The sequence below is a fragment of the Oncorhynchus kisutch genome, linkage group LG3, assembly GCF_002021735.2.
Source record: "Oncorhynchus kisutch isolate 150728-3 linkage group LG3, Okis_V2, whole genome shotgun sequence".
In the NCBI taxonomy this organism is placed as follows: Eukaryota; Metazoa; Chordata; class Actinopteri; order Salmoniformes; family Salmonidae; genus Oncorhynchus; species Oncorhynchus kisutch.
The window spans coordinates 8883313-8910694 of NC_034176.2; the positions used below are offsets into that span (position 1 = coordinate 8883313).

At 41.1% G+C, this 27382-nt stretch overlaps 2 protein-coding genes across 2 annotated transcripts in view; both read right to left on the reverse strand.

The window, feature by feature from the left end:
* Positions 1-9626, reverse strand: part of aacs (acetoacetyl-CoA synthetase) — a 50413-nt gene extending 40787 nt beyond the window's left edge. The window contains exons 1-4 of the mRNA XM_020467303.2: positions 9320-9626; positions 8036-8139; positions 7534-7654; positions 5311-5424 (exon numbers count right to left, since the gene is read on the reverse strand). Coding sequence (XP_020322892.1) covers positions 5311-5424; positions 7534-7654; positions 8036-8139; positions 9320-9587 — 607 coding nt within the window. The 5' untranslated portion in view covers positions 9588-9626. The remainder of the gene's footprint in view (positions 1-5310; positions 5425-7533; positions 7655-8035; positions 8140-9319) is intronic.
* Positions 9627-12925: 3299 nt separating this feature from the next.
* Positions 12926-22830, reverse strand: bri3bp (bri3 binding protein). Its single transcript, XM_020467290.2, has 3 exons — positions 22500-22830; positions 17560-17662; positions 12926-17418 (listed from the first exon to the last, which is right to left on the reverse strand). The coding sequence occupies exons 1-3, from the start codon at positions 22677-22679 to the stop codon at positions 16997-16999; spliced, it is 705 nt and encodes a 234-aa protein (XP_020322879.1). The 5' UTR covers positions 22680-22830; the 3' UTR covers positions 12926-16996.
* Between the last annotated feature and the right edge of the window lie 4552 nt (positions 22831-27382).

Genomic DNA, 27382 nt, shown 5'->3' on the forward strand with positions numbered 1-27382 from the left:
ACCTACTTCCTCCATTCACAAACTAGATGGAACTAGTGTGGTAGAGAGAAACTGACTATGATACAGTTGTGTGTACAACCATGTTAATGAGCCTCGGGTAATAAGGAAGTGCTAAGAGGATACAGTATCAGTCTGAACAATGAGGAAGGCCCGGGAGATAGTCAAGCAGAGATTGGTTGGTCTTCAACAGAAAAGCATGTTGTAGGTATTTCTTGGTTGGGGCATTGATCAAACGGTTTAGATATAGGCCTGGTCATTTTTTCAGAACCCTGGTCTTTCAAAGATCATTTGTAAAAAGCCAAATAACTTCACAGATCATTGTAAAGGGTTTAAACACTTTCCCATGCTTGTTCAATGAACTATAAACAACTAATGAACAATGAACCATAAACAATGACTGAACATGCACCTGTGGAACGCTCGTTAAGACACTAACAGCTTACAGACGGTAGGCAATTAAGGTCACAGTTATGAAAACTTAGGACACTAAGAGTCCTTTCTACTGAAAAACACCAAAAGAAAGATGCCCAGGGTCCCTGCTCATCTGCGTGAACGTGCCTTAGGCATGATGCAAGGAGGCATAAGGACTGCAGATGTGGCCAGGGCAATACATTGCAATGTCTGTACTGTGAGATGCCTAAAACAGCGCAACAGGGAGACAGGACGGACAGCTGATCATCCTCACAGTGGCAGACCACGTGTAACAACACCTGCACAGGATCAGTACATCCGAACATCACACCTGCGGGACAGGTACAGGATGGCAACAATTGACTGAGTTACACCAGGAACGCACAATCCCTCCATCAGTGCTCAGACTGTCCGCAATAGGCTGAGAGAGGCTGGACTGAGGGCTTGTAGGCCTGTTGTAGGAAAGGTCCTCACCAGACATCACCGGCAACAACGTCACCTATGGGCACAAACCCACCATTTCTGGACCAGACAGGACTGGCAAAAAGTGCTCTTCACTGACGAGTCACGGTTTTGGAGCGGGATCAATTTGGAGGTGGAGGGTCCGTCATGGTCCGTGTGTCGCAGCATCAGACGGAGCTTGTTGTCAATGCAGGCAATCTCAACGCTGTGCGTTACAGAGAAGACATCCTCCTCCCTCATGTGGTACCCTTCCTGCAGGCTCATCCTGACATGACCCTCCAGCATGACAATGCCACCAGCCATACTGCTCGTTATGTGCATGATTTCCTGCAAGACCGTAATGTCAGTGTTCTGCCTTGGCCAGCGAAGAACCCGGATCTCAATCCCATTTAGCACATCTGGGACCTGTAGGATCGGAGGGTGAGGGCTAGGGCCATTCCCCCCCAAGAAATGTCCAGGAACTTGCAGGTGCCTTGGTGGAAGAGTGGAGTAACATCTCACAGCAAGAACTGGCAAATCTGGTACAGTCAATGAGGAGATACACTGCAGTACATTGCAGCCACACAAGATACTGACTGTTACTTTTGACCCCCCGCCTCTTTGTTCATGGAATAATGTGTCCCTTTCTGTTAGTCACATGTCTGTGGAATTTGTCCAGTTTATGTCTCAGTTGGTCAATCTTGTTATGTCCATACAAATATTTACACATGTTAAGTTTGCTGAAAATAAAACGCAGTTGACAGTAAGAGGACGTTTCTTCTTTTAATTTTTGCTGAGTTTACATCTTCCAGAAGCTTCTGAGAGAAACACATTTAACTGAAACTTACTCAGCAATACATGTATTCATGTTTCTCTTACCAAATGAATTGATCTGCAGTTTACATGTGATATTAATAGACGGACATAGGTCAAACAGCACACCACAGAACTAGAATGACATTTCTATGTAATACACACAAGGTTAAATGAAGGAGAGAACAGTGAGAACCAGCAGTCTGCAGCTGAAGGGTTCATTTCTAGAAGGATAGATGGAGGTGTGTTTTGACTGCAGCCATAAACCTTGACTGGTTTCATCTGCTGAGTGGTTATATTTCTCTCCCCCCACACTGAAAAGGAAGTCCACACTTTATCAAACAGAGTGGGACAAGGACACGTAGCACACACACACACACACACACCTAGCATTACAGAACGCACACAGAGATACACCTAGTATTACAGCACGCACACACCCACACAGAGATACACCTAGTATTACAGCACGTAGACACACAGATACACCTAGTATTACAGAACACACACATATATCACCAATTATGGTTTACCATACACTGTGCAGATACAGTACACCTACAGGTTGAGGAATGTTATGATATTCTGCTTCCGCCATCTTTAGGTTTGCACCGGACAATTTGAAAACATGATTGAAGACTATTATGCACAAATTGAAAACCCAAAATGACAATACAGAACAGCAGGGAGAGTCCATCTCTAAAAATAATAATATAAGTCAGTCGTTGGTCTTTTTCCTGTGATTCAAAAGGTTTGTTCAGCTCTCCTACTGAAGCTACCATAGAACTAGCAGACTAGCCCATGTCGGTCATCTTGCCTTGTTATGTGGTGAAACTGCCCATACACTAATTGGTGATATATGAGTGCGTTCTGTAATACCAGGTGTATCTCTGTGTGCGTGCTGTAATACAAAAGTATCTATATCCACAGTAAAATGAAAGGCCACTCAGCAAGGAAAAAGCCACTGCTCCAAAACCGCCATAAAAAAAAAAGCCAGACTCCGTTTTGCAACTGAACATGGGGACAAAGATCGTACTTTTTGGAGAAATGTCCTCTGGTTTGATGAAACAAATAGAACTGTTTGGCCATAATGACCATCGTTATGTTGGAGGAAAAGGGGAGGCTTGCAGGCCGAAGAACACCATCCCAACCGTGAAGCACAGGGGTGGCAGCATCATGTTGTGGGGTTGCTTTGCTGCACGAGGGACTGATGCACTCCACCAAATAGATGGCATCATGAGGAACGAAATATGATGTGGCTATATTGAAGCAACATCAAGACATCAGTAAAGCTTGGTCGCAAATGGGTCTTCCAAATGGACAATGACTCCAAGCATACTTCCAAAATGGCTTACGGACAACATAGTCAAGGTATTCGAGTGGCCATCACAAAGCCCTGACCTCAATCCCATAGAAAATGTGTGGGCAGACCTGAAAAAGCGTGTGCGAGCAAGGAGGCCTACAAACCTGACTCAGTTACACCAGCTCTGTCAGGAGGAATGGGCCAAAATTCACCCAACTTATTGTGGGAAGCTTGTGGAAGGCTACCCGAAACATTCGACCCAAGTTAAACAATTTAAAGGCAATGCTACCAAATACTAATTGCAAGTACGTAAACTTCTGACCCACTGGGAATGTGACGAAATAAATAAAAGCTGAAATAAATCACTCTGTCCTATTATTCTGACATTTCACATTCTTAAAATAAAGTGGTGATCCTAACTTTTACTAGGATTAAATGTCAGGAACTGTGAAAAACAGATTTTAAATGTATTTGGCTAAGGTGTATGTAAACTTCCAACTTCAACTGTATACATAAACTGTCCTATATTTTTTTTTACCTTTATTTAACTAGGCAAGTCAGTTAAGAACAAATTCATATTTTCAATGACTGCCTAGGAACAGTGTGTTAACTGCCTGTTCTGGGGCAAAACGACAGATTTGTACCGTGTCAGCTCGCGGGTTTGAACTTGCAACCTTCCGGTTACTAGTCCAACGCTCTAACCACTAGGCTACCCTGCCGCCCCTATGTAGCCTACCTGACCCTGCATGATTTGAGTTGTCCTCTATTTATAGTTGAACTCAGCAGGTTGTCTGGCTAAAAGCCGACACAAATATGCTGCAATTAAGGTAAACTTGAGAAGTCCTCCTGGCTGTTTCTCTGCGCGTCTCTTTTTTCCTTAATTCTGTCTGTTAAAAAGCTCTCGGTCAGTGGTTGTCCCTCTCGTTTTGTCTATGTAAAAGGGCTATTTTGAAGCACACCTCCCTTCCATTAGGCTCTCGGTCTGATATGAGCTTTTGAACACTGGCGCCTTCGTAGCCTTGACCACGGCATTTGTTCACCCATTTCCCTTTACTTTGATCAGTCACATTCCTGAAGCCCCCCCCAAAAAATAAACCCTTAGTTTTCTGGTACATATGGAAATTAAAAAAAGGTTTGTGAATGACTTTGAGTGTTGGTGTCAAAATGATTTATTAAAAAAAAAAAAAAAAAAAAAAATGTATGTCGATGACAAGTGCATGACAGGCCCCTAGAGCTTGAGCCCCCCCCCGCCTTGCAGGGGCGTCCGGTACGCCAGTGGGGGTGTGTGTATTCTTGTGTATGCAGCACAGATTAACTGAATAAAAGTACTACTCCAGGAAGCAGCGTCTTTAATAAATACTAGTGTCTTGTGAAGAGGGAAGATGGTCCGGTCTGCCTCAGTTGGTACAGCATGGGGCTTGCCACGCCAGGATACTGGGTTTGAGTCCCATGCCAAAACATATTGCTGCCACGCCAGGACACTGGGTTTGAGTCCCATACCAAAACATATTGTTGCCAAACCAGGACACTGGGTTTGAGTCCCATGCCAAAACATATTGCTGCCAAACCAGGACACTGGGTTTGAGTCCCATGCCAAAACATATTGCTGCCACGCCAGGACACTGGGTTTGAGTCCCATACCAAAACATATTGCTGCCACGCCAGGATACTGGGTTTGAGTCCCATACCAAAACATATTGTTGCCAAACCAGGACACTGGGTTTGAGTCCCATACCAAAACATATTGCTGCCACACCAGGATACTGGGTTCAAGTCAAGTACCAAAACATATTGCTTTGGATCAAATCAAAGTAAACTAGCTCTTCAAGTAGGACTAGTCGGGTGAAACATGTTAGACTGCCTGCGTTATATTACAGCGTTCTACTATGGTGGGGAGTAGGGATGGATGAATAGGGCCATTTAGAATTTGCTGCAGTTACCCCATGCCAACAAAGGCCTCTATATAGACAGAGGCCAGCGGGGGGGGGGGGGGGGGGTTAAAATCTGCACCAATCACAGGTCAGGATGAAGCAGGCTGGGGTGTTCCTTGACCAATTGCAGAAGAGAAGGTCTGACAAGCTCCGTGCAGGGGGCCCAGAGTGAGGGAGAAGGGGAGATTATGGTAGGACTCTCCCTATGGACCCTGGTCGGTCAAAAGTAGTGCACTCGGTGTAGGGAGCCATTTCAGATGCAGAGCCTAGTACTTGACGAAAAGTCGGGGTGATTTGTGGTGTGGTGTGCATGTTTCTAGCTGGACTGTCACACTGTCGTCAGACAGAGAGCCTCTCCTCTTGACCTTTGTGAGTGTAGTGGTTTGGTGGTAATGCTACATGGTGACTCACCTACAACTCTGTCGCCTGTCCCGACACCCATCTTCCTCATGGCGGCGGCGAACAGCGCCACATCGCGCCTCAGCTCCCCGAAAGTCACCTTGGTGATCTCGTCATTTTCCTCGGCTTAGAGAGAGAGAGAGGAGGGAGAGAGAGACCGTGAGAGAAAATGAGAGGTAGACAGAAACTAAAGCCCTATTCGCACTGGATTAGATTTTCTGGTGGAGACAATTACATAACCTAGGTGCATGACCACAAATCAGCACATCCGTAAGTTAAATCCCGTGCGAATCGACATCCATGTGTTTTGAGAGAAATGTTTGACAGGTGTTTATCGTAGTTTCAGCAAGAAAGAAAAAAACAGTAAGTTGATTTGATAAATGGAGTTTAAAAACAAAGTGCAGTGCCACCAGAGACTCTGGGTTTAAGCCCAGGCTCTGTCGCAGCCGGCCACAAAGGGGAGGTCCATGGGGCGACGCACAATCGGCCTAGCGTCGTCCGGGTTAGGGAGGGTTTGGCCGGTAGGGATATCCTTGTCGTCTCATCGCGCACTAGCGACTCCTGTGGCGGGCCGGGCACAGTGCACGCTGACCAGGTCGCTAGGTGTACGGTGTTTCCTCCGACACATTGGTGCGGCTGGCTTCCGGGTTGGACGCGCGCTGTGTTAAGAAGCAGTGCGGCTTGGTTGGGTCGTGTTTCGGAGGATGCATGGCTTTCGACCTTAGTCTCTCCCGAGCCCGTACGGAAGTTGTAGAGACGAGACAAGACAGTAACTACTAACAATTGGATACCACGAAATTGGGGAGAAAAAGGGGGTAAAAAAATAAATAAATAAAAGTGCTGCGTATAGCCAATATATGAAGAGCGTTTCAGTGAATGCTTGTGCTTATAGGTTGTGCGCCAATGAATTGAACATCGCCAAATGAGTCCGTATAAAAACCATTGCGCCTATTTATCGCAACCCTTGTTGTTAATACATCGCAAAGCAGCTAAAATGCATCTACAGGCATGGGGCCATTTAGGAAGTCTTGTACTGCAGAGCACTAAACTATCCTAATGATTAAACTTCCTCAATCCAGACATTGTGGCGACACTATTCCGAGGATGTTTTGGTATGGTTCTAGAACGTTGGGAGCCAAACTGGAGTGATCAGAGTTGCCTGTTAATCACCTAGACATAGTGAAATATCTTCATGTCTAGATTACAAATCTCCAGGCTTCAGTCATAACTGTCAATTCAATGAAAAAATAAATAAATGAATGTGAATTACAGTGGGTCAGTTTGGTAATAACAACTCCAGGCTGAATCGTCCTCTGGAATAATGGACATTCTGGGGTAATAAATACATAACCAACGTTCTCTTGTAATACTAGTCCCATGCTTGATCAGACCAAATTACAGAGAATAGGGCTATAGTTAGTGTATGCAAAGCTATCCAAGTAATAACAGATACAGGGCCGATACAGGACCCTGCTCTGACCTACAGGGCCGATACAGGACCCTGCTCTGACCTACAGGGCCGATACAGGACCCTGCTCTGACCTACAGGGCCGATACAGGACACATTAAGCAGTAGTGCACTGCCACCTGAGTAATAGCGCTCCTCTCCTAATTAACTTACAGGAGGTGGGCGGTGGGTGGGGTGGAGACCGCATCGAATGATAACAAGAGGATACCCATCAGGATATTAAAAACCCAAGGAGCGAGCAGGAGCCTGAAAACCCTGTGGCTCCTAATCAAATCACACTGCCCTGCATACCGTATCGACCCGTCGTCAGCCAAAAACATGTTGAATTAGGAGAACTTATTGGGGGAAATAAAACAGCACAATTACAGGTACTATTTTGGACGGGGTTGTCAAGACATGCAAGGTGACCTTTGGAATAATCTCAGTGCTTCAGAAAAGTATCTATATGTGTAAGATATGCCATTCAGCAGACATTTTTATCCAAAGAAATGTACAGTCTGCGTGGCCCCAGCAGGAATTAAGCTAGAATTATAATGGCCATTAGAATATCATTATGACCCTTTATTTCATAGTTGACACACTAGCTAGAAATATATATTTTTCAAGCACAATAATTGTAGTATAAAAACATGTCTGGAAGCACAGGGTGCTGGTGCTGATTTAGGACATTTACTCAACTGCAGATGAATGGGATCTTGGAAATTGACCAATAAAAATGAAGGAGAAAAAGCCTTATAAATTGACTGAATTGCCTCAGCCGTACTTACTAGCAGCATAGAGGGCCACCTTGTCCTGGTCTTTGTGCTTTAGCAGGTTCTCAGCATAGTTCATGCGGCTTCCTTTGAACCACTCTGGGACGTCCGATATCCTCTTGGAGATATCCACCACCTGAGGAAGAGGGGAAATGGCTAATGTTCTACATGGTTCAAACCTGGGGTAAGGGAATAACGACTACAATGGAATGCTGCTCTGCTCTAAGCACAAGGGTACCGATAAGTAACTGACTGAATAGATCAATCGATTGGACCCCTCAAAGAACTTTATAAACTCTACCTAATCATAATGACGCAAATTGTGAGAAATCACATTGTAGAAGGTGTTACTGCACTAGATGGATGAAAAAGCACAATGAAAAAGGCAATGTCTGTGTCCCAAACAGCTGTCAGAGCCCTATAGACCATGGTCAAAAGAAGTGCACTACTATAGAGATTAGGGTTGGCATTTAGGTGTTATGTACATAAGAGAGCAGGAAACAGTGGGTAGACACACCTCCTCATACATCCTGGAGCTTACTACCCCACAGAAACGCCACACCTCAGCCCAGAACTCAGGGTAGCTCTCCACAGACCACTGGTACAGGTCATTGTAGTTGGCTGCAAGGGGGAATGACATCAGAGAGATCAATCATGAGGTTTGTCCTCCAGCTGCTACACATTTTAGACAAAAATAACTACAGGAACGTACCGTTTACCCTATTTTGTATATGGTTTGGTTTGCACCTAGGTAAAGTTAGTTTTATATTTGGATATTCAGTTCCCTCGTCAATAACTATTGAACCAATCAAGCAAAACAACATTTTTACAGATTTAAATCTGAAAAATATAAGTCACAATAAAAAATAAAAAAAAGTGTTGATTGTTCGCCATCCTCCCCTGATTCAGAATATACCATTGTCATGGCATGCTTGGTTCAATAACTATAGAGAACCACAGTGTGTTTCATAATACCCATAAAACCTAGCGGTCATACAAGGAAATGGTTCAAATCGATTTTCCACTATTCAATTTTCCCCATAGGGGATTTTAAAAACACTTAAAATAAGGTATGGTAGGCTTTACCCTGGCGTGATGTTTTGATAACTGTCAATCTCTCTAGGACAAGGTAACGTCAATATATTCACCACACCCCCACAAAATGAGATGTTAAACTGCTAATGTGGCTATCATAAAGAACTACAAATGCCATGCTTTGGACGAGTGCCGAATCGAGCCGAAAGTCAGAATTTCTGGATTAACTAATTAGTCATTAATAAAGTCTTTTTTAAATGGACAATTCTGAAAGCGGTCTTGTGCAAGTTTTAAATTGACACAATACCTGTTAGCAAAGGTGTCGGCTAAAGATAGCTTGCAGGGATTTGTTGTTTTGTATGCCGCCTACTTTGACGCTAATTAGCATTTTCGAATCTGAGAGTGAATACAGCTGAGCAGGATATATTGATAAGTCAACTTCTCCGAGAGACATTTACATGGTTATCAAAACACGCCACGGTAAACCTACACGAAACAGTGTTTCTAAAATTCCCTATGGGAAAAACATGTATGGTTGAAAAACGATTGGAAATTATGACAGCTCCATCGTGGGGCAACTACAGTACTTAGGCTAGCATATAGCAATATTATAAAATATGCACACAGCTACATTTGCTAATGATGCAGTGTGTTGATTCTCCCTAGAAAAATGAATCGATTGGTACCGAATGTATAACGTTAAATTAGAGGTGACTAGCATGACTGTCCCCTGTCTGAAAAGCTACTCCCTCGGCGGGTCACTCACCTAGATTAAGCCCAAAGTCTCTGTTCACCTGTGTCCTGAATCTGTCCATCTGTGTGTTCTTCTTTGAGTCTGGGTACCATAATACCTTCGACTCCATTATCTTCTCGCTCATACGTTCGGTGTCTTTTGACATTGTTGTTGCTTTGTTGTCGCCTCCGTTAAAAAAAATGAGTCTGTCGTCCTTTATAGCAAGCCAGCTACTGTAGCTAAAACAGGCAGCACACTTCCAAGAATGACTATGAGACAGAAGGCCAGATTGGACTGTCATTCCATGCGGACAAGCTGCAAGGATAAAGCCAGTAAAGATCCCTCCCACCGTGAGGTGACGCGGCTGTCACAATAACACAAAGTATCCTTCCGCTTAAAGACGCAATCTATTTCTTCCATAATAAATCAATTTAGTGTTAAACCAGTGTGATATCTAACCAATATCCTCGAATTGTGCATGATTATTACATACAAACTGTAAAAAAAAAACCGAGTAAATTGCATTACAAAAGTACTTTCCCTCAATCACTGGTGGCAAGGGACGGGTGTACCTGTCGTTTCTCATCAGAATTATTGACCTACTGAGAATTATTGACCTAAGGGATTTTAATGGCAGGCTGTTTTTTGAGAGAGCAAAATGCATGCGTGGCATGTGCACTGAGGCCTCTGCCAATAGGTCTGGACCTTTTTGGCACAGATGGTATTGTGCGGACCCCTGACCATCGAGTTTGGTTCAAGTCCTGTTTAAACTGTCCCACCTCAGCCTCATCTCTTTCACAAAAAAACATGCACTTGGGGCATAAACGGGTGTTGTCCATTGTTATGAATATTTCTTTGGTAAATTTATTTTTAAATACAAACAAGCACACTTTTCTATAAAATCATGACAATACGCTGTTAACTTTGTAGAATGGTTGCAATTGCATAATATGTTCAAGGTACAAAATATGTTTGATCAAAATACATGTAAAAGACTGTGATCTTTGGGGGTCAGAACGTTCAAGCGGAATAATATCACGCGGGGGCACGCCACCAGTTTGTCTGCAACCTGATTGGTCGAATAAAAACTGGCTCCACATCAGCCGAGACACGTCGTATGCAAAAGAGTGGGTCGACCGTGTTGACTGGCGGCACTGATGTCCAATGAAATATACAATCTTGATCAGTGACAGCTCTCGAATGAGGGGATTCACCAATACATCTCTCAGAACTAGAGAGCGTTTTAGAGGTGTTCCCAATCAAATTGCTATATGTCATGCCCCTCCTCAGTCACTTTCACTGTCCAGAACCGTGAAAGAGAAGATCAGTTGTTTATTTTCAGAAAATAAACTATATCAAATGCTTACATTCAATAAATAATTTCACTGTTTTTCTTGATACTCTGACTGCTGCAGCATGAGGTAGACAAATATGCTTTGTTGTTTCACAGTGAAAGAGAAAATCGTTTTGAAAAGCAAAGAGTTTTGAAACACCTAGATAATTATTTCTAAAGCAGCAGTCCAGCTTACCAAAAAAAAAAGAGCTGAGTGGATGGATTTTCATTACTCTTGAATGCCAAATCAAAGTCTGATTATGGATCGGAGCGATGATGCAAGTGAAAAGAGAGTGAGAACTTGTGTTGTGAAAGATCAATGAGAGGGAGCCTGTAGATCAGTGTGTCTAACGCAACATGCCATATTATAGCTCTGGTCCAGGTCATGGTGTGATTACGAGTAGAGGAAAACGCACTACGCCCTGGACTTAGAACTGAGACCTGTGTAGCAGGTTGATGGACCAGCAACATAAAGCCCAGTGCAGGTCAGATAACATCCATTGCCACCTTCTACCCAAGTAATAAAAACTGTGAAATAGTTCAAACTTTTGTTTATATCAGATTGTGAAACCCACAATAAAAGATCCCAGCACCTTGTACAGTAGATGCTGTACTCGTGCCCTGTTCATCGACTACAGTAAAAGTAGCACTGAACACTTTTATTTAGCACATATCTCATGTTCTTGATTGTTAATATTAGCATACAGTGTTTGATACTATTCCATTTTTAACAGTGAGTGAGTGAACTAGTTAATACACATGAAAAGTGTTATCTCATCACCAGCTTCCTCTAACAGGATGTGTAGATATCACTCAATTGTTACAGTTAAAGACACAATCCTTCATTTGTTTTCCAGTCGTACAGCAACCCCACCACTTGGTTTGATACAAAGCTTAGGGGAATTCCGCCAAATTGACAGAATTATGAACACAAGGACTGACAGTCCAGGACTTCAATCAACATGACAGTTCCATTACATTGAACCTATAAATGATTTGTTTTTAAAGGCATTTGCTTGCTTATGACACTTGAGACCGTTGTAAAGCTCATTGGGAATTTATAAATTATATTCTTCAGCAATGGGTATAGATTATGAATTGAAATGACCATTCAAGAGCACTATATATTGCAGATTGCACTAAGAGAGCAATTCATAAATTGGTATGTTTTTGACTCACTAATACTCGTGTTGGTGAGGCCAGAAAAATGTAAGCCCACTGTCCATCTGTTTGCATGACCATTAGTGTATGGAAGCATTCCTTGGATATGAGAAATCCTAAATAATAGCACAAATAAAGCAGGAATGAACAACTCAGCCTAATGAAAGAATAGACCTTGATTCACTGATGAGTAAGTAAGTCAAGCCTAATTAGCCTATAGATTTGAATAAATAGGTTGAGGGCATCAATGCCATCTGTACCAACATGCTTATGATACACTGAGTAAGACAAAACATTAGGAACACCTGTTCTTTCCATGACATAGACTGACCAGGTGAATCCAGGTGAAAGCTATGATCCCTTATTGATGTCACTTGTTAAATCCACTTCCATCAATGTAAATGAAGGGGAGGAGACAGGTTAAAGAAGGATTTTTAAGCCTTGAGACATGTATTTTGTATGTGTGCCATTCAGAGGGTGAATTTAAGTGCCTTTGAATGGGGTATGGTAGTAGGTGCCAGGCGCACCGTTTTGAGTGTGTCAAGAACTGCAACACTGCTGTGTTTTTCCCGTGTGTATCAAGAATGGCCCACCACCCAAAGGACATCCAGCCAACTTGACACAACTGCGGGAAGCATTGGAGTACACTCAGCCTATGCAGTGAGAAGACAAACAAGCTGGCTTGAAGTGCAGCAATTGGGAAAGAGCTTTGTACATGGCTTGGGAAAGACTTGTTCCACCTGCCAAAAACGGCAGGTTTGGTGGGACTGGCTGAAATATGAACGAAGGGAGAGCCAAAGTAAAAGTTTGGAAAAGGCTCCTGTAACAGTGGCCTTAAGGTCATTGTCAAGGCCACAATTGCCGGGAGTGAGTGAGTGTACTCCTGTGTCCACATCACAATTACATCACTTGAAAGATAGCCACTGCCAATTTTGAGCAATGATGTGATGTGCAAGATGTCTCTTTACTTTTTATGTCTGTACTTTACAATCAGCTACACTTGTGTGGAAACCAAACCCTTCTAGTTATTCAGCATTCATTACGCAAAACACAAAGAGAGTGAAGAGAAGTGGTCACGTCACTCAAATTATATATTGAATTGCCTTTGTTTTTGACTTTGTGCAAAGCAAACAGTCAAGCCTTAATGTGGTGATAAAGTTGATTTATTCAAATCTTGGGACCTCAATTTCACTTCAAAATGACTCCTCTCGAAGACTCATTTCCACAACACTTTTCAATACATGACACGGTTCAACAGCAGGCAGTAGGGTAGAAGAACATCCCCACAAAGGAAAACAGGAGGTAGAAAAACAAGATATGAACACATAAGGAAATGCTAAAGAACTACAGGGAAATATACTCAAGTTTCATAAGACTAAGTGTTTCAAACAGAAAGACGAATAACGTTCATTTTGGCACAGCACATGTGGGGACTACATAGACAGAAAAGAACGGATGTTCAGTTGGAATGAATATGGGTCTTATTGACTCTTATAGTTATTACTCTACTCAGTGAGAGATTTAAATTTCATAAAGTCTAGACATTCTGCTGCCATTTTACTGTGTCAACATCATCAAGGTGATGGATAATAAAGATCTGACTAAATCTGCTGCAGTGTCAAGGCCAAAGAGGCATGAGAGAGAGACAGACAGCATGAGACAGAGAGAGAGAGAGAGAGAGAGAGAGAGAGAGAGAGAGCAAAAGAGAGAGAGAGAGCGCGAGACAGAGAGCAAAAGAGAGAGACAGAGAGCGCGAGACAGAGAGCAAAAGAGAGAGACAGAGAGCGCGAGACAGAGAGCAAAAGAGAGAGACAGAGAGCAAAAGAGAGAGACAGAGAGCATGAGACAGAGAGCAAAAGAGAGAGACAGAGAGCACGAGACAGAGAGCAAAAGAGAGAGACAGAGAGCACGAGACAGAGAGCAAAAGAGAGAGAGAGAGCGCGAGACAGAGAGCAAAAGAGAGAGAGAGCGCGAGACAGAGAGCAAAAGAGAGAGACAGAGCGCGAGACAGAGAGCAAAAGAGAGAGACAGAGAGCGTGAGACAGAGAGCAAAAGAGAGAGACAGAGAGCAAAAGAGAGAGACAGAGAGCACGAGACAGAGAGCAAAAGAGATAGACAGAGAGCACGAGACAGAGAGCAAAAGAGAGAGACAGAGAGCACGAGACAGAGAGCAAAAGAGAGAGACAGAGAGCGCGAGACAGAGAGCAAAAGAGAGACAGAGAGCACGAGACAGAGAGCAAAAGAGAGAGACAGAGAGAGAGATGCAGAGAGAGAAAGAGAGAGAAAGAGAGAGAAAGAGAGAGACAGAGAGAGAGACAGAGAGAGAGAGAGAAAGAGACAGTGAGAGAGACAGAGAGACAGAAAGAGACAGAGAATGTATAAGGAGTTGGGACCTCATACACCATCATTCAATATTGGGCCTAGTCCTTTCTCAAACCTGAAATAAAGATCAAATGCTGAGAATTCTATTATTGAGGATTTGTATGACAACTCAGCAGCAGACTACATCTTACAGTTGTCGCAAATACTCAAGTCTACCCTCTGCTGTGATGAACCTATGGATGACAGCATGATGTGTGTTGGCTGGAAAATACATGGTTGTCTCTACAGTACATGAATCAGTACAAAATGATCCAAGATGACCTATTTTACAAATCAATACACATTTAATACTCATTAAATTCTTAAATATTTCCAACGTTTACAATGTTAAAATACTGACTTAACAAATACAACATTGTAACATTTTGCTATAGAATAGCACATACGCTATACAGTACATAATCAAAACTACATTTGTGTAGACAAGTTCACTTCTGGAGGGGTGGGGCTGGAGAGATGGTATGGTAGCCAATGACAACATTTGAACTGGCACCAACTAAACCAAACCACTTACTGAACACCCGCCCAACAAAATGGACTTCTATGGGACTATATATATTCTAATGAAAACACAATCAAATGTAGCACAAAAGTAGATTATAGAGTTAAATGATAAAATTCCCTTTTAAGAAATCACACACTATGGCCCTATAAAAACGTACACTTTGCGATGTACAATGATGCAAAGCAGGAATGACCAAAAAGTGCATCCAAATTCACAACAAATACAGATATAGTCTAGGCATGCATAATGTGCCATCCACTGAAACAGGGAGGACTTGTCACACGGCAAATATAATTATGTTTTTATGGGAATTACTAATACGCTTCCATTATAACTATACTTTATTATGGTATTTCTACCATTAACACCCTTATCTCAATGTGGATGATGAGCCCGAGTATAAAAGGTAGACCTTCCATCCTTCTGCAGATGGCTGGCCACGATTCAAACACGGCTGTGCAACAAAATCAGTGTCACTGTAACATAGTAGGCCTTTACACTCGCACCTATAATACGGGTTGAAAATGACAGATTTGGGCACTGATAAACGCCTAAATTGGAACGCAGTGGCTGTAGAGTAACATGCTATAAATGACATCATAGCTCAGTGACTACAGTAACATGCTATAAATGACATCATAGCTCAGTGACTGTAGAGTAGCATGCTATAAATGACATCATAGCTCAGTTGCTGTACAGTAACATGCTATAAATGACATCATAGCTCAGTGACTGTAGAGTAACATGTTATAAATGACATCATAGCTCAGTGACTGTAGAGTAACATGCTATAAATGACATCATAGCTCAGTGACTACAGTAACATGTTATAAATGACATCATAGCTCAGTGACTGTAGAGTAACATGCTATAAATGACATCATAGCTCAGTGTCTGTACAGTAACATGTTATATATGACATCATAGCTCAGGCTCTGCGCTTCACAGCTCTGTATGGGTTTTGACTGACAGATGTTCTGAACTTGAGCACCTCAAGCGACAAGAAGTGGTCACCATCCCTCCCACTAATTTGGCAACTTCTGCCTTTTCTGTTGTCTGAGGGAAATGCTGTAAATTAAGAGGACTCTATTTATTTTCAAAGATGAGACATTGAGGATTAGAATAAATACCACTGATGTGATACAAGCCAAACACCTGCGAGTCCAAATGTGCACTTCACATTTCCATATCATAAAACTAATATATACAGTGTCACCGTTTATGATCACTTTGTTTGATGTATAGTTACAAGATGACATGGCGTCATACCCTGGGCTGTTTTGAACAAAATGAGCCTGTTTGTCTATTGTGAAGCAAAATATCGCTGAAGAACACACACCTGAATACACTCATGACTCTTTTCTATGTGCACCAAAAATATGATCCGTTTCCCTGGTCAAAATACCTTTTTTTTCATTTTTATCCAGGAATATTCTCATCATGTTACTGAATGTATCCAGAGTATTTTCAGATTTCGTTATCAACAAATGGGGTGAAAAGTACAGTCAATGTAAAATGCACATAAAATCAACAGTGTAATGTTTGGATTCAGTCTTGTGAACTATTGTGTCCTCAACTTGTCTTAATCATTTTCCCCTAATCTCCAAACTGTTCCCTTTCAATTGCTACCAATTCAGCCCTATTCCATATAGGTCAATTCCCATGAGTGTAAAGGGTTAAGTTGATATTGATGTGGGGTATATTCACATAATTGTTCTTGATATTCTTTTTTAAAAATGTCTCCCTGAGATTTTCATGCCTGCCCAGGTTTCGCCAGTCTTAACTTTTTTCCCAGTGCTTTTCCAATGATTCACATGCATGAAACGCACACGCTTGCACACACACACACACACACACACACACACAGTATGTCCATTATATAGAAAGAGAGGTCCTGAAATACGCCAGGAATGACCTACTGCTACAATGGAATGGTGACATTATTTTTGACTATACATCTCAGTGTCAGGACGGAAAAAATGCAATAAGTAAAACTGCCATTGGTCTACTAACTACTGAGCTAACTGGGATGAAATACTTACAGTTGTGTCTGGTCCCGCTATGACACCATCACATACCCAAAACAAACATCCATCCCATTTTTTCATTGAACACAATTTCCAAAAAGAGCAACCATCAGCAGTTGTTAAACAATATAACAAAATATCAACAGGTCAGGATAAAAATACAAATAAAAAACACTAAAAAACAAGATCTTTCTCATAACAGAAAGCATCGATCTGCTTAGATCTCCCTGCCCTTATACACCCAAACCTCCAGCCACCCTATGGATACAGCTGTTGTCAGCGGTGGGTGTGTGGGGTCAGCTCTACTTCTCCCCGGCGCGCTCCAGGCTGTCGATGACCCTGCTCAGCCGGATGTTGAGCAAGCGGATCTGGGTGTCCAGGTGATTGATCTTCTCCTCCAGAGAGGCAGTACCCCCACCTCTACGCCAGTACGCCCCCACAGGCCCCGTCATGAAGTACACAGCCATTACGAAGCAGAGAGGGAGCACAGCCCGCTCGGGGTCCCCCTCAAACTTCTGCAAGATATACAGGCAAGAGAGGGCAAACAGTGTAACTCGGGCCAGCCAGAAGAAGCGACCAAATACGATGTGCAGCAGGTAGAAGAATCCCCCCAGAAACAGGGAGAGGAACCAGTAAGCCACCAACACAGCAGCCACTAGGAGCAGGGCACGAGCCGGGGAGTTTGTCAAAGACGTTGGGCTGAAGTAGTGGCTCAGGTTGGAGGCTGGGGAGAGAGGAAAGAATGAGCGACAGTACATGGATAACAGAGGACAATAGTCAAACTTCCCAGGCACAGTCATCATTTACAACATATCACAGACATGTCCCGACATCGAACACACCCACTAAATAAAAATCCACTTACCATCAATGCCCATCACATCCAACAGATCTGTCCACATCTTCCAAACAGTGTCCAGGAAAGAGTCGACACCATGGACAAAGCGTTCCGTCGTCTTGGAGAAGAACTGTAAACAAAGAGGTGACATTTTGGGGAAATCCATTTGACTTCAATCACTTCCTGACAGCACCCCTTTTGATTTGAACTAAACCTTCCATACGTATTTGCGCGTTGTAAAATGTACTTTTTGGAACTGAATGCCAAAACACTGAAGAGGTGCTTAAAGTTGACTCATTTTGCATACCCCACCATAACATGAGACCTCCATGTCTTCATCTCTGGAAAATATAAATGGTTGAGATTTATATCATTTGAAAGTTTAAAAACAGGGTTGTCCCAAAAAGATATTTCTGGATAATTTTATAGATTTTCTTTTGACCTTTTACCTTTAGCAAGTTGTAGTTAAGGCCCTATTTTATATCATTTAAGGTCTCTGTGTTGCGCCCCATCGTTTGAGACACAACATTCTCTTGAACACAGGGTGGGTGTGACACGTGGTCCTCTGTAGCTCGGTTGGTAGAGCATGGCGCTTGTAATGTCAGAGGGTAGTGGGTTCGATTCCTGGGATTATCCATATGTAAAATGGACGCGCGCGTGATAGTAAGTCGTTTTGGATATTATGTTTTTGCAGATAAATGTACTAAAATAAGGACTAGAGGTTGACCGATTATGATTTTTCAACGCAGATACAGATACAGATTATTAGAGGACCAAAAAAAAAGCAGATACCGATTAATCGGCCGATTTTCTGTGTTTATTTATTCGTAATAATGGCAATTACAACAATACTGAATGAACACTTATTTTAACTTAATATAATACATCAATAAAATCAATTTAGCCTCAAATAAATAATGAAACATGTTCAATTTGGTTTAAATAATGAAAAAACACAGTGTTGGAGAAGAAAGTAAAAGTGCAATATGTGCCATGTAAGAAAGCTAATGTTTAAGTTCCTTGCTCAGAACATGAGAACATATGAAAGCTGGTGGTTCCTTTTAACACGAGTCTTCAATATTCCCACGTAAGAAGTTTTAGGTTGTAGTTATTATAGGAATTATAGGACTATATCTCTCTATACCATATGTATTTCATATACCTTTGACTATTGGATGTCCTTAGAGGCACTATAGTATTGCGAGCCTAATCTTGGGAGTTGATAGGCTTGAAGTCATAAACAGCCCTGTGCTTCAAGCATTGCGAAGAGCTGCTGGCAAACGCAGGAAAGTGCTGTTTGAATGAATGCTTACGAGCCTGCTGCTGCCTACCACCGCCCACTCAGACTGCTCTATCAAATCCTAGACTTAATTATAATATAATAAACACACAGAAATATGAGCCTTAGGTCATTAATATAGTCAAATCCTGAAACGATCATTTCGAAAACAAAATGTTTATTCTTTTAGTGAAATAAGTAAAACCGTTCTGTATTTTATCGAACGGGTGGCATCCCTAAGTCTAAATATTGCTGTTACATTGCACAACCTTCAATATAATGTCATAATTATGTATAATTCTGGCAAATTAAATACGGTCTTTGTTAGGAAGAAATGGTCTTCACACAGTTTGCAACGAGCCAGCGGCCCAAACTGCTGCATATACCCTGACTCTGCTTGCTCAGAACGCAAGAGAAGTGACACAATTTACCTAGTTAATATTGCCTGCTAATATGAATTTATTTTAACTAAATATGCAGGTTTAAAAATGTATACTTGTGTATTGATTTTAAGAAAGGCATTGATGTTCATGGTTAGGTGCATTGGTGCAACGACAGTGTTTTTTTCACGAATACATGTGTTAAATCATCATCCGTTTGGCGAAGTAGGATGTGATTCGATGATAAATTAACAGGCACCACATTGATTATTTGCAACGCAGGACAAGCTAGTTAATCTAGTAATAGCATCAACCATGTGTAGTTAACTAGTGATTATGTTCAGATTGATTATGTTTTTATAAGGTAAGTTTAATGCTAGCTAGCAACTTACCTCACCTCCTTGCTGCTCTCGCATAACAGGTGGTCAGGCTGCCACGCAGTCTCCTCATGGAGTGCAATGTAATCGGCGTCCAAAATTGCTGATTATTATGAAAACTTGGAAATCGGTCCTAATCAAATCGGCCCTGCCGATTATTCGGGCGACCTCTAATCAGGATGCTTGATAGTGTCGTGGCAATTAAACAAAAATAATTTTACTTCTTTAGGCTGTTTCATTATGTTTTCATCTAGATTCAATTGTATTTATTTCCAAGATATAGCACACATTATTTTGCATACAGCAGGTTTATAAAAGGACCAAAGATTTTGCTTTGTGGTTTCATTTTATCCATGGGAAAAAAAATTGTGATACTGATATCTTCACAGCCCGAACTAAAATGAAAATATAAATTCAAATGTAAACTTTGAAATGATACCACAAAGATAGTTGGTGTGCACATCAGAGAATGTTGACCTGAATGGACATATCTGTTTTAAATTATACAATCAAATCCATAGAAATATAGATGACAGAAAAGACGAAGATTTAAGTTGACATTCGACGGTGGGTGGACCGGCATTCATCTTTGTGGTAGTAATTACAAGTTCAAATGTACGTTCAATTTAAAATGGTGTACCAGTTAAACTGCAGTGGTCTAAAGGGATAGGTCCATTCTATGAATTATATTTCTATGGATTGAAATGACACTCACCCTGTATTCAAGAGCATGTTGTGTCTCAACTGATTGTGGGTGCAACAGATAGATAGATAGATAGATAGATAGATAGATAGATAGATAGATAGATAGATAGATAGATAGATAGATAGATAGATAGATAGATAGATAGATAGATAGATAGATAGATAGATAGATAGATAGATAGATAGATAGATAGATAGATAGATAGATAGATAGATAGATAGATAGATAGATAGATAGATAGATAGATAGATAGATAGATAGATAGATAGATAGATAGATAGATAGATAGATAGATAGATAGATAGATAGATAGATAGATAGATAGATAGATAGATAGATAGATAGATAGATAGATAGATAGATAGATAGATAGATAGATAGATAGATAGATAGATAGATAGATAGATAGATAGATAGATAGATAGATAGATAGATAGATAGATAGATAGATAGATAGATAGATAGATAGATAGATAGATAGATAGATAGATAGATAGATAGATAGATAGATAGATAGATAGATAGATAGATAGATAGATAGATAGATAGATAGATAGATAGATAGATAGATAGATAGATAGATAGATAGATAGATAGATAGATAGATAGATAGATAGATAGATAGATAGATAGATAGATAGATAGATAGATAGATAGATAGATAGATAGATAGATAGATAGATAGATAGATAGATAGATAGATAGATAGATAGATAGATAGATAGATAGATAGATAGATAGATAGATAGATAGATAGATAGATAGATAGATAGATAGATAGATAGATAGATAGATAGATAGATAGATAGATAGATAGATAGATAGATAGATAGATGAGGGATAGGTCCATTCTATCTATCTATCTATCTATCTATCTATCTGTTGCACCCACAATCAGTTGAGACACAACATGCTCTTGAATACAGGGTGAGTGTCATTTCAATCATAGACATAGAATTCATAGATAGATGAGGGATAGGTCCATTCTATGTCTATGATTGAAATGACACCCACCCTGTATTCAAGAGCATGTTGTGTCTCAACCAATGATGTATATAAACACTGAATTGCTGATGCTATGTATTGGCCAATGAGAGGCTTTCAAGCCACCAGTTGGCACTCCCCAATGAATTCTACAGTATTTCAATTAAATGTTTCAATAATAAAATTATATGTATGAAATAGTTTTGTTTTTTTGGTGGAGTGGGGACAGTAAACATTAATAATCTCAAAATATATATACTTTAAGGAAATTGTTTACAAAACTTTTAATTTTTATGTCTCGCTAACATAATGTAATTTTAAAGTATATATTAAAAGGTGTCTGAAATAGAATACAGGAGGCAAAAACGAATGCAGACATAAATAAATGCATTTCTATAGATTCCAAAATAAAATAACAGCGGGGGAAGTATCAACTGGCTTCAACACAGCTCCCCCCACCAGTCAACTAGTGTGTGTGTGATATATAGATATAAAATGTGACGTCAACCACCGGTATTCAATTGAGAGTGAGACGCTATGCTAGCCTCATGAATATGCATAAAGTTAGATCATCTCGAATTTCAACATGGACAACTCAAATAGGCTTTAATTTTTTTATTTTTTTTAAGATGCGATTCCAAGAGAACACTGAAATGTTGCCAAGGCAGATGAGTGGCCGAAACCGAGACACAGCGTTGGGTCAGTAACCGTAAGGTTGTTGAATCGAATCCCCGAGCTGACAAGGTAAAAATCTGTCGTTCTGCGCCTGAGCAAGGAAGTGAACCCACGTTTCCCGATCACGTGGATATCGATTAAGGCAGCTCCCCTCACCGCTCCGATTCAGAGGGGTTGGGTTAAATGCGGAAGATGCATTCAGTTGTACAACGGACTAGGTATTCCCCATTCCTCTCTGAGGCTAGGTCAGGTGCATGAAGTCTGTGTCTGGTCAGGATTCAAAGCGTTAGTTGCTTCTATCTATAAATATTCATGAAAATGTGTCGTGCCACATAAAAATGAGATCTCTAAATATATTACTTATTGGCTTGTCCATCTTATCTTGCTAGCTAGACTATTTTCAAAATGGCAACCATTTATGCATTTAATGTCTAGGCGCCCTTGGTTAGCAAGCTCTCTACCTGCCCGTTAGCTACTACCACCATTTCTTTGGACACCTCTTGTCATATAATAACATTAGCTTAAATTGGAAGGAACACTTGGTTTGCTGATCAATCATTACTAACCTTGTAAAGACCTCTGATGTTGTCCTCTCCAAAAATATTGCTTAACATTTGGTAGAATCCGTTAGCCGCCCTTCTGAAACTATTCTGGTTGGTGGAATCTTTCCGGCTTCTGGCCGTCTCTGCACAAAGCAAAGACGCGAAGAGCAGCAACAGAATGAGGTGCGGTTTCATTCCTTTCATATTTCAGATGTGCAATACTACTCCAGTCGTGAATTGTATTAAATTAGGTCCGTTTAAATACAGATTAACAATTAGCTGCCAGTAAGGACACCTCCGTAGCGGAGTGATGACGGTGATCCCGGAAGAAACACCGTTATGAAGTCAGCAAGAATAATGCCGCATTCACGTGCTAGTCGCAAATAGAAAACTCGGAAATGTCCGACTTGCTGATTTGAACGCAGCACGTGTATAACTACAACCAGTTAGCAAGTCTGACATTTCCAAGTTAAGTAGTTCCGACTGGTACATGAACGCGGCATAGTTAAACCCCTGCCGGGTCACTAAATTAATACCAGTAATTAAGGCGCAAATGATGGAAAATATTCACAATGGCTTTACAAGTGGGATGCACAGTTGAGCGCTACATCTCGAGGGGTTCGTGCTGATTGTACGGAGAGTGTGACAGCCAGTAAAATCGCGTCCCTTGAGAGGGTAAGAACAAGATGTTTGTCAGGAGAAGTTCAGTTATCATAATAAGGAGTCGTATACTTGGAATATGGAGGTAGAATTTGGGGGGGCATTTTTGAATGTATGTATAGTACAAGTGTACTGTACACGTATGTATGTACAGTTGAAGTCGGAAGTTTACATACACTTAGATTGGAGTCATTAAAACTCGATTTTCAACCACTCCACAAATTTATTGTTAACAAACTATAGTTTGTTAGGACATCTACTTTGTTGGTTAGGACATCTACTTTGTGCATGACAAGTCATTTTTCCAACAATTGTTTACAGACAGATTATTTCACTTATAATTCACTGTATCACAATTCGTGTTCCAAATGGACAATGACCCCATGCATACTTCCAAAGTTATGGCAAAATGGCTTAAGGACAACAAAGTCAAGGTATTGGAGTGGCCATCAATACCTGACCTCAATCCCATAGAAAATTTGTGGGCAGAACAAAAAAGTGTGTGCGAGCAAGGAGGCTTACAAACCTGACTCAGTTATACCAGCTCTGTAAGGAGGAATGGGCCAAAATTAACCCAAATTATTGTGGGAAGCTTGTGGAAGGCTACCTGAAAACCCAAGTTTGACCCAAGTTAAACAATTTAAAGGCAATGCTACTATATACTAATTGAGTGTATGTAAACTTCTGACCCACTGGGAATGTGATGAAAGAAATAAAAGCTGAAATAAATAATTCTCTCTACTATTATTCTGACATTTCACATTCTTAAAATAAATTGGTGATCCCAACTGACCTAAGACAGGGAATTTTTACTAGGATTAAATGTCAGGAATTGTGGAAAAACGGAGTTTAAATGTATTTGGCTAAGGTGTATGTAAACTTCTGACTTAAACTGTGTATATATATATATATATATATTCTTATTTTGGGGGGGGGGGGGTTGCCTGTTTAGCATGTTATTTTGGCATTAATATGTGTCACATCAGCAAGCAAACAACATACGATATATATATATATATATATCATTGAGTTAATAAAGCTGCATATAAAAACATGGTAACTTTTCTGTTTTCTTGAGTAAGGCAGCTCCAAAATGAAGGTGTTTCAGCCTCGCTCAGCTTTCTGTGGTGGTGGGGCAAGCCAGCAGAAAATATGGAGCGATGCGTAGTGATTGGCTCAGTGTTCTGTCAATCATGGGGACACAACGTCACTGCCAAGTCTAATGGTAAAGCTATACAATTCTAGCCCGTTGGGTGCTGCTGTAGAGTAACATTAGAAGGGCCCATCCAAGAAGGCTCAAGGTCATTGGCCACAGATAAAAGGATGTCAAATCACATTATATGTACAGTAGCTTTGATTGGACTGATCATGTCAACATCATACTTTCAAAATCTTAGCTAGCAGTCATCATCATGAATCAAGTGGACAATCTACTGGCAAATTATTTTTAATCCTTGTCATATGAAGAGAAATAATAAAGATACATTTCTCTAAAATGTATCAGTGGTCATCGGCCAATGGACAAACATTACACAACAAGTTGGACATCGCTAATTCAACAATGAGTGGTTTGGAAGGAATCAGTGACAGTGGCTAACTGCAAGCATTGCAAAGCAATCACTAGCCTATTCAGTGGAGTTACTGTGTGGTCCCATATCTGGGATTAAGGAGCTCTTTTCCAAGTTTAAAATGATAAAAATTCAACATTTGAAGCATGATTTGTGCCGCGCACAAAACAACTTAATTCGGAACTGCGAAAACTTGACATAAGTTCAAGACAACTGGGAAGTCTGGAATAAACGAGCTCCGACTTGGAAAATACGTTTTGAACGGTCATCCAACTCGGAATTGTAAATCCGGCAGCTCTTTCTAGAGCTACGACCTGAAAAGCAATGACGTCATCACGATTCAACCTTTTTCTCAGAGTTCCCAGTTGTTTTGAAAACACCTTAAATCCAGAGAATGCCAGACTTTGGTGACAGAATTTTCCCACGAAGAACCGCCTCGCCACCTTCCTGTTCAAGTGAGCACAGCACCACAACGTGACATCAAAAATGTATTGTATGCTGCTGCACAAATTATATAATTTGCCAGGGAGATATTTATACTGTAGCTAAGAAAGTAATACTATAGGGTTGTGTAGTAAGCGGTTAGTAGCCCGTATGCCTCACCCTAATAATTTGGTCTATTTACCCCTCTTAATTTCACCTGCTGTTCTGACTTGGTGGTGCACATGTACACTATAGCCTGTTTTAGAGAAATGTTATCATCGAATATTGTAAGAGCTTTCATTGTCTGCTTATATGCCCCCTTTATTTGTCCTACTGTTCTGACTTGTTGTACAGGGTTAGAACACTGTAAGAACGACCCATGTTCCGAATTCTGTCGCTGTACATTTCAAAAGTGCTAAACAAATAGCTGTTTACGTCCGTCCTAGCTCGCTTATTAATTTCTTAATCGAAATTACGCTTATCCGCTTGTCGTCCCCTTATACCATAGTTTATACAGCTCAATTGTTATTAGAAACCACGTTATAATTTTTTTAAATGCAGTAAATGAGGCTGAATGAACTGTTTCGCTGCCAGACAAGGCTCCGCTGATAGCCAGGTGTAGCAGTGGTAAGATGTTGGGACTCTGCTGTTGGGACAGATTTATGTAGGCCCTAACAGTTTGTGGGCACAGTTTGGCACCGTTATAGTGCAATTCATGTATTGTTTAGTGTTGTGTTGTGTAGTGTAGTGGCTTTGCTGGCATGCATCCCACTTTTCTTTTGCACCACCAAGATTTACATGCTAAATTCACCACTTGTGCTGTGGAATCGGAATAGAACCAGAAGTGTTCTTTTGTTTTTTTGCTGGTCAGAAGGAGCAGATACTCCGTGTTAAAGGAATTGGGGCAAGAGATGTGAATTGTTTGGCTCGCAAGGAAATTTTGTTGGCATTTCGGTATGTCCCCATTACCATTAAAACATCATCAAAACCTCTTTCTTTCACCTACTTGCTGTGCTGTTTCATTGTTCATTTGTTCAGTCTCAACCAGGATTTAATCATACATGACAAGCAGTGAAGTTTCAGCTCTATCTGTTCGTGGTCTCTCTTCCTCTGGGCTTCACTGTCACTGTGTCCATTTCCATCTTGTCCAGCTGTGTCTAACATTTCACGTAAACCCTGTTTCTTGTCTGCATCGAAGTTGCAGTCCTTGTTGTACCTAGCATCGAGCTTGGTGGCGACACAGTAAAGAGGCTCAGAGAGAATGCCACCGAATCGCTTGTTCACAGCCTCTAGTACAATACTTTCGCAAGTGTTAACCCCATGGTCTGTGTCGGCAGTTTTGTTGAGCAGGCATTTCAATACCATGACAGAGGGTATCACGTCTGCTGCAGGCACAGTTGATGAGCTTATTTCTCCAGTCAGTTGTTCGAATGGAGCTAGTTGTGTGTTCATCTTTCCAAGTTTCAAACATGTTCTCAAATGCCATTGAAATGGCAGCAGTGGTATGAGAACCAGCACATTCTTGAGCATGCAATATGGCTTTCCTCAGTACGAGATCCTCGTCAACCCACTGTGCTGTCAGACTCAGCATGGTCATGGGGCTGACATCGCTGGTCCACATGTCAGTCGTGAAGCTAATAGCAGTGACGCCCATAGCAAGTAGCTCAAATACTGTGTAACTCCGGTAGGGCAACATCTGAAAAATAGCACCTACTTGGCATTGTGTGCCAGGGCTCAAGGTGCTCGACCAGTCGGCGAAAGCCAACATCATCCACAACAGATAATGGTTGATTGTCAAGGGCAATAAATTCCATTATCTTGGCATGGATTTCACCTTTTGAGTTGTCTCGCTGAAATGTTCTTACTCTTTCAAATGACTGCTGGACTTGAACTTGTTTATTTGGAAGTGTGCGCTTAGTATTATTCTGCATTTGTTCTGTGTAGCGCTGTATTTTCTGTGGCGGCATGACGTCATCTACCTACGTTATATAGGTATGCACGTCATCTACCTACGTTATATAGGTATGCACGTCATCTACCTACGTTATATAGGTATGCACGTCATCTACCTACGTTATATAGGTATGCACGTCATCTACCTACGTTATATAGGTATGCACGTCATCTACCTACGTTATATAGGTATGCACGTCATCTACCTACGTTATATAGGTATGCACGTCATCTACCTACGTTATATAGGTATGCACGTCATCTACCTACGTTATATAGGTATGCACGTCATCTACCTACGTT

Coding starts and splice junctions, on each gene's coding strand:
- bri3bp (XM_020467290.2), bottom strand. CDS start 22,679: ATGAAAGGAATGAAACCGCACCTCATTCTGTTGCTGCTCTTCGCGTCT. Junction 17,663..22,499: donor ACATCAGAGGTCTTTACAAG/GTTAGTAATGAT, acceptor CTTTGTTTACAG/TTCTTCTCCAAGACGACGGA. Junction 17,419..17,559: donor GGATGTGATGGGCATTGATG/GTAAGTGGATTT, acceptor CTCTCTCCCCAG/CCTCCAACCTGAGCCACTAC.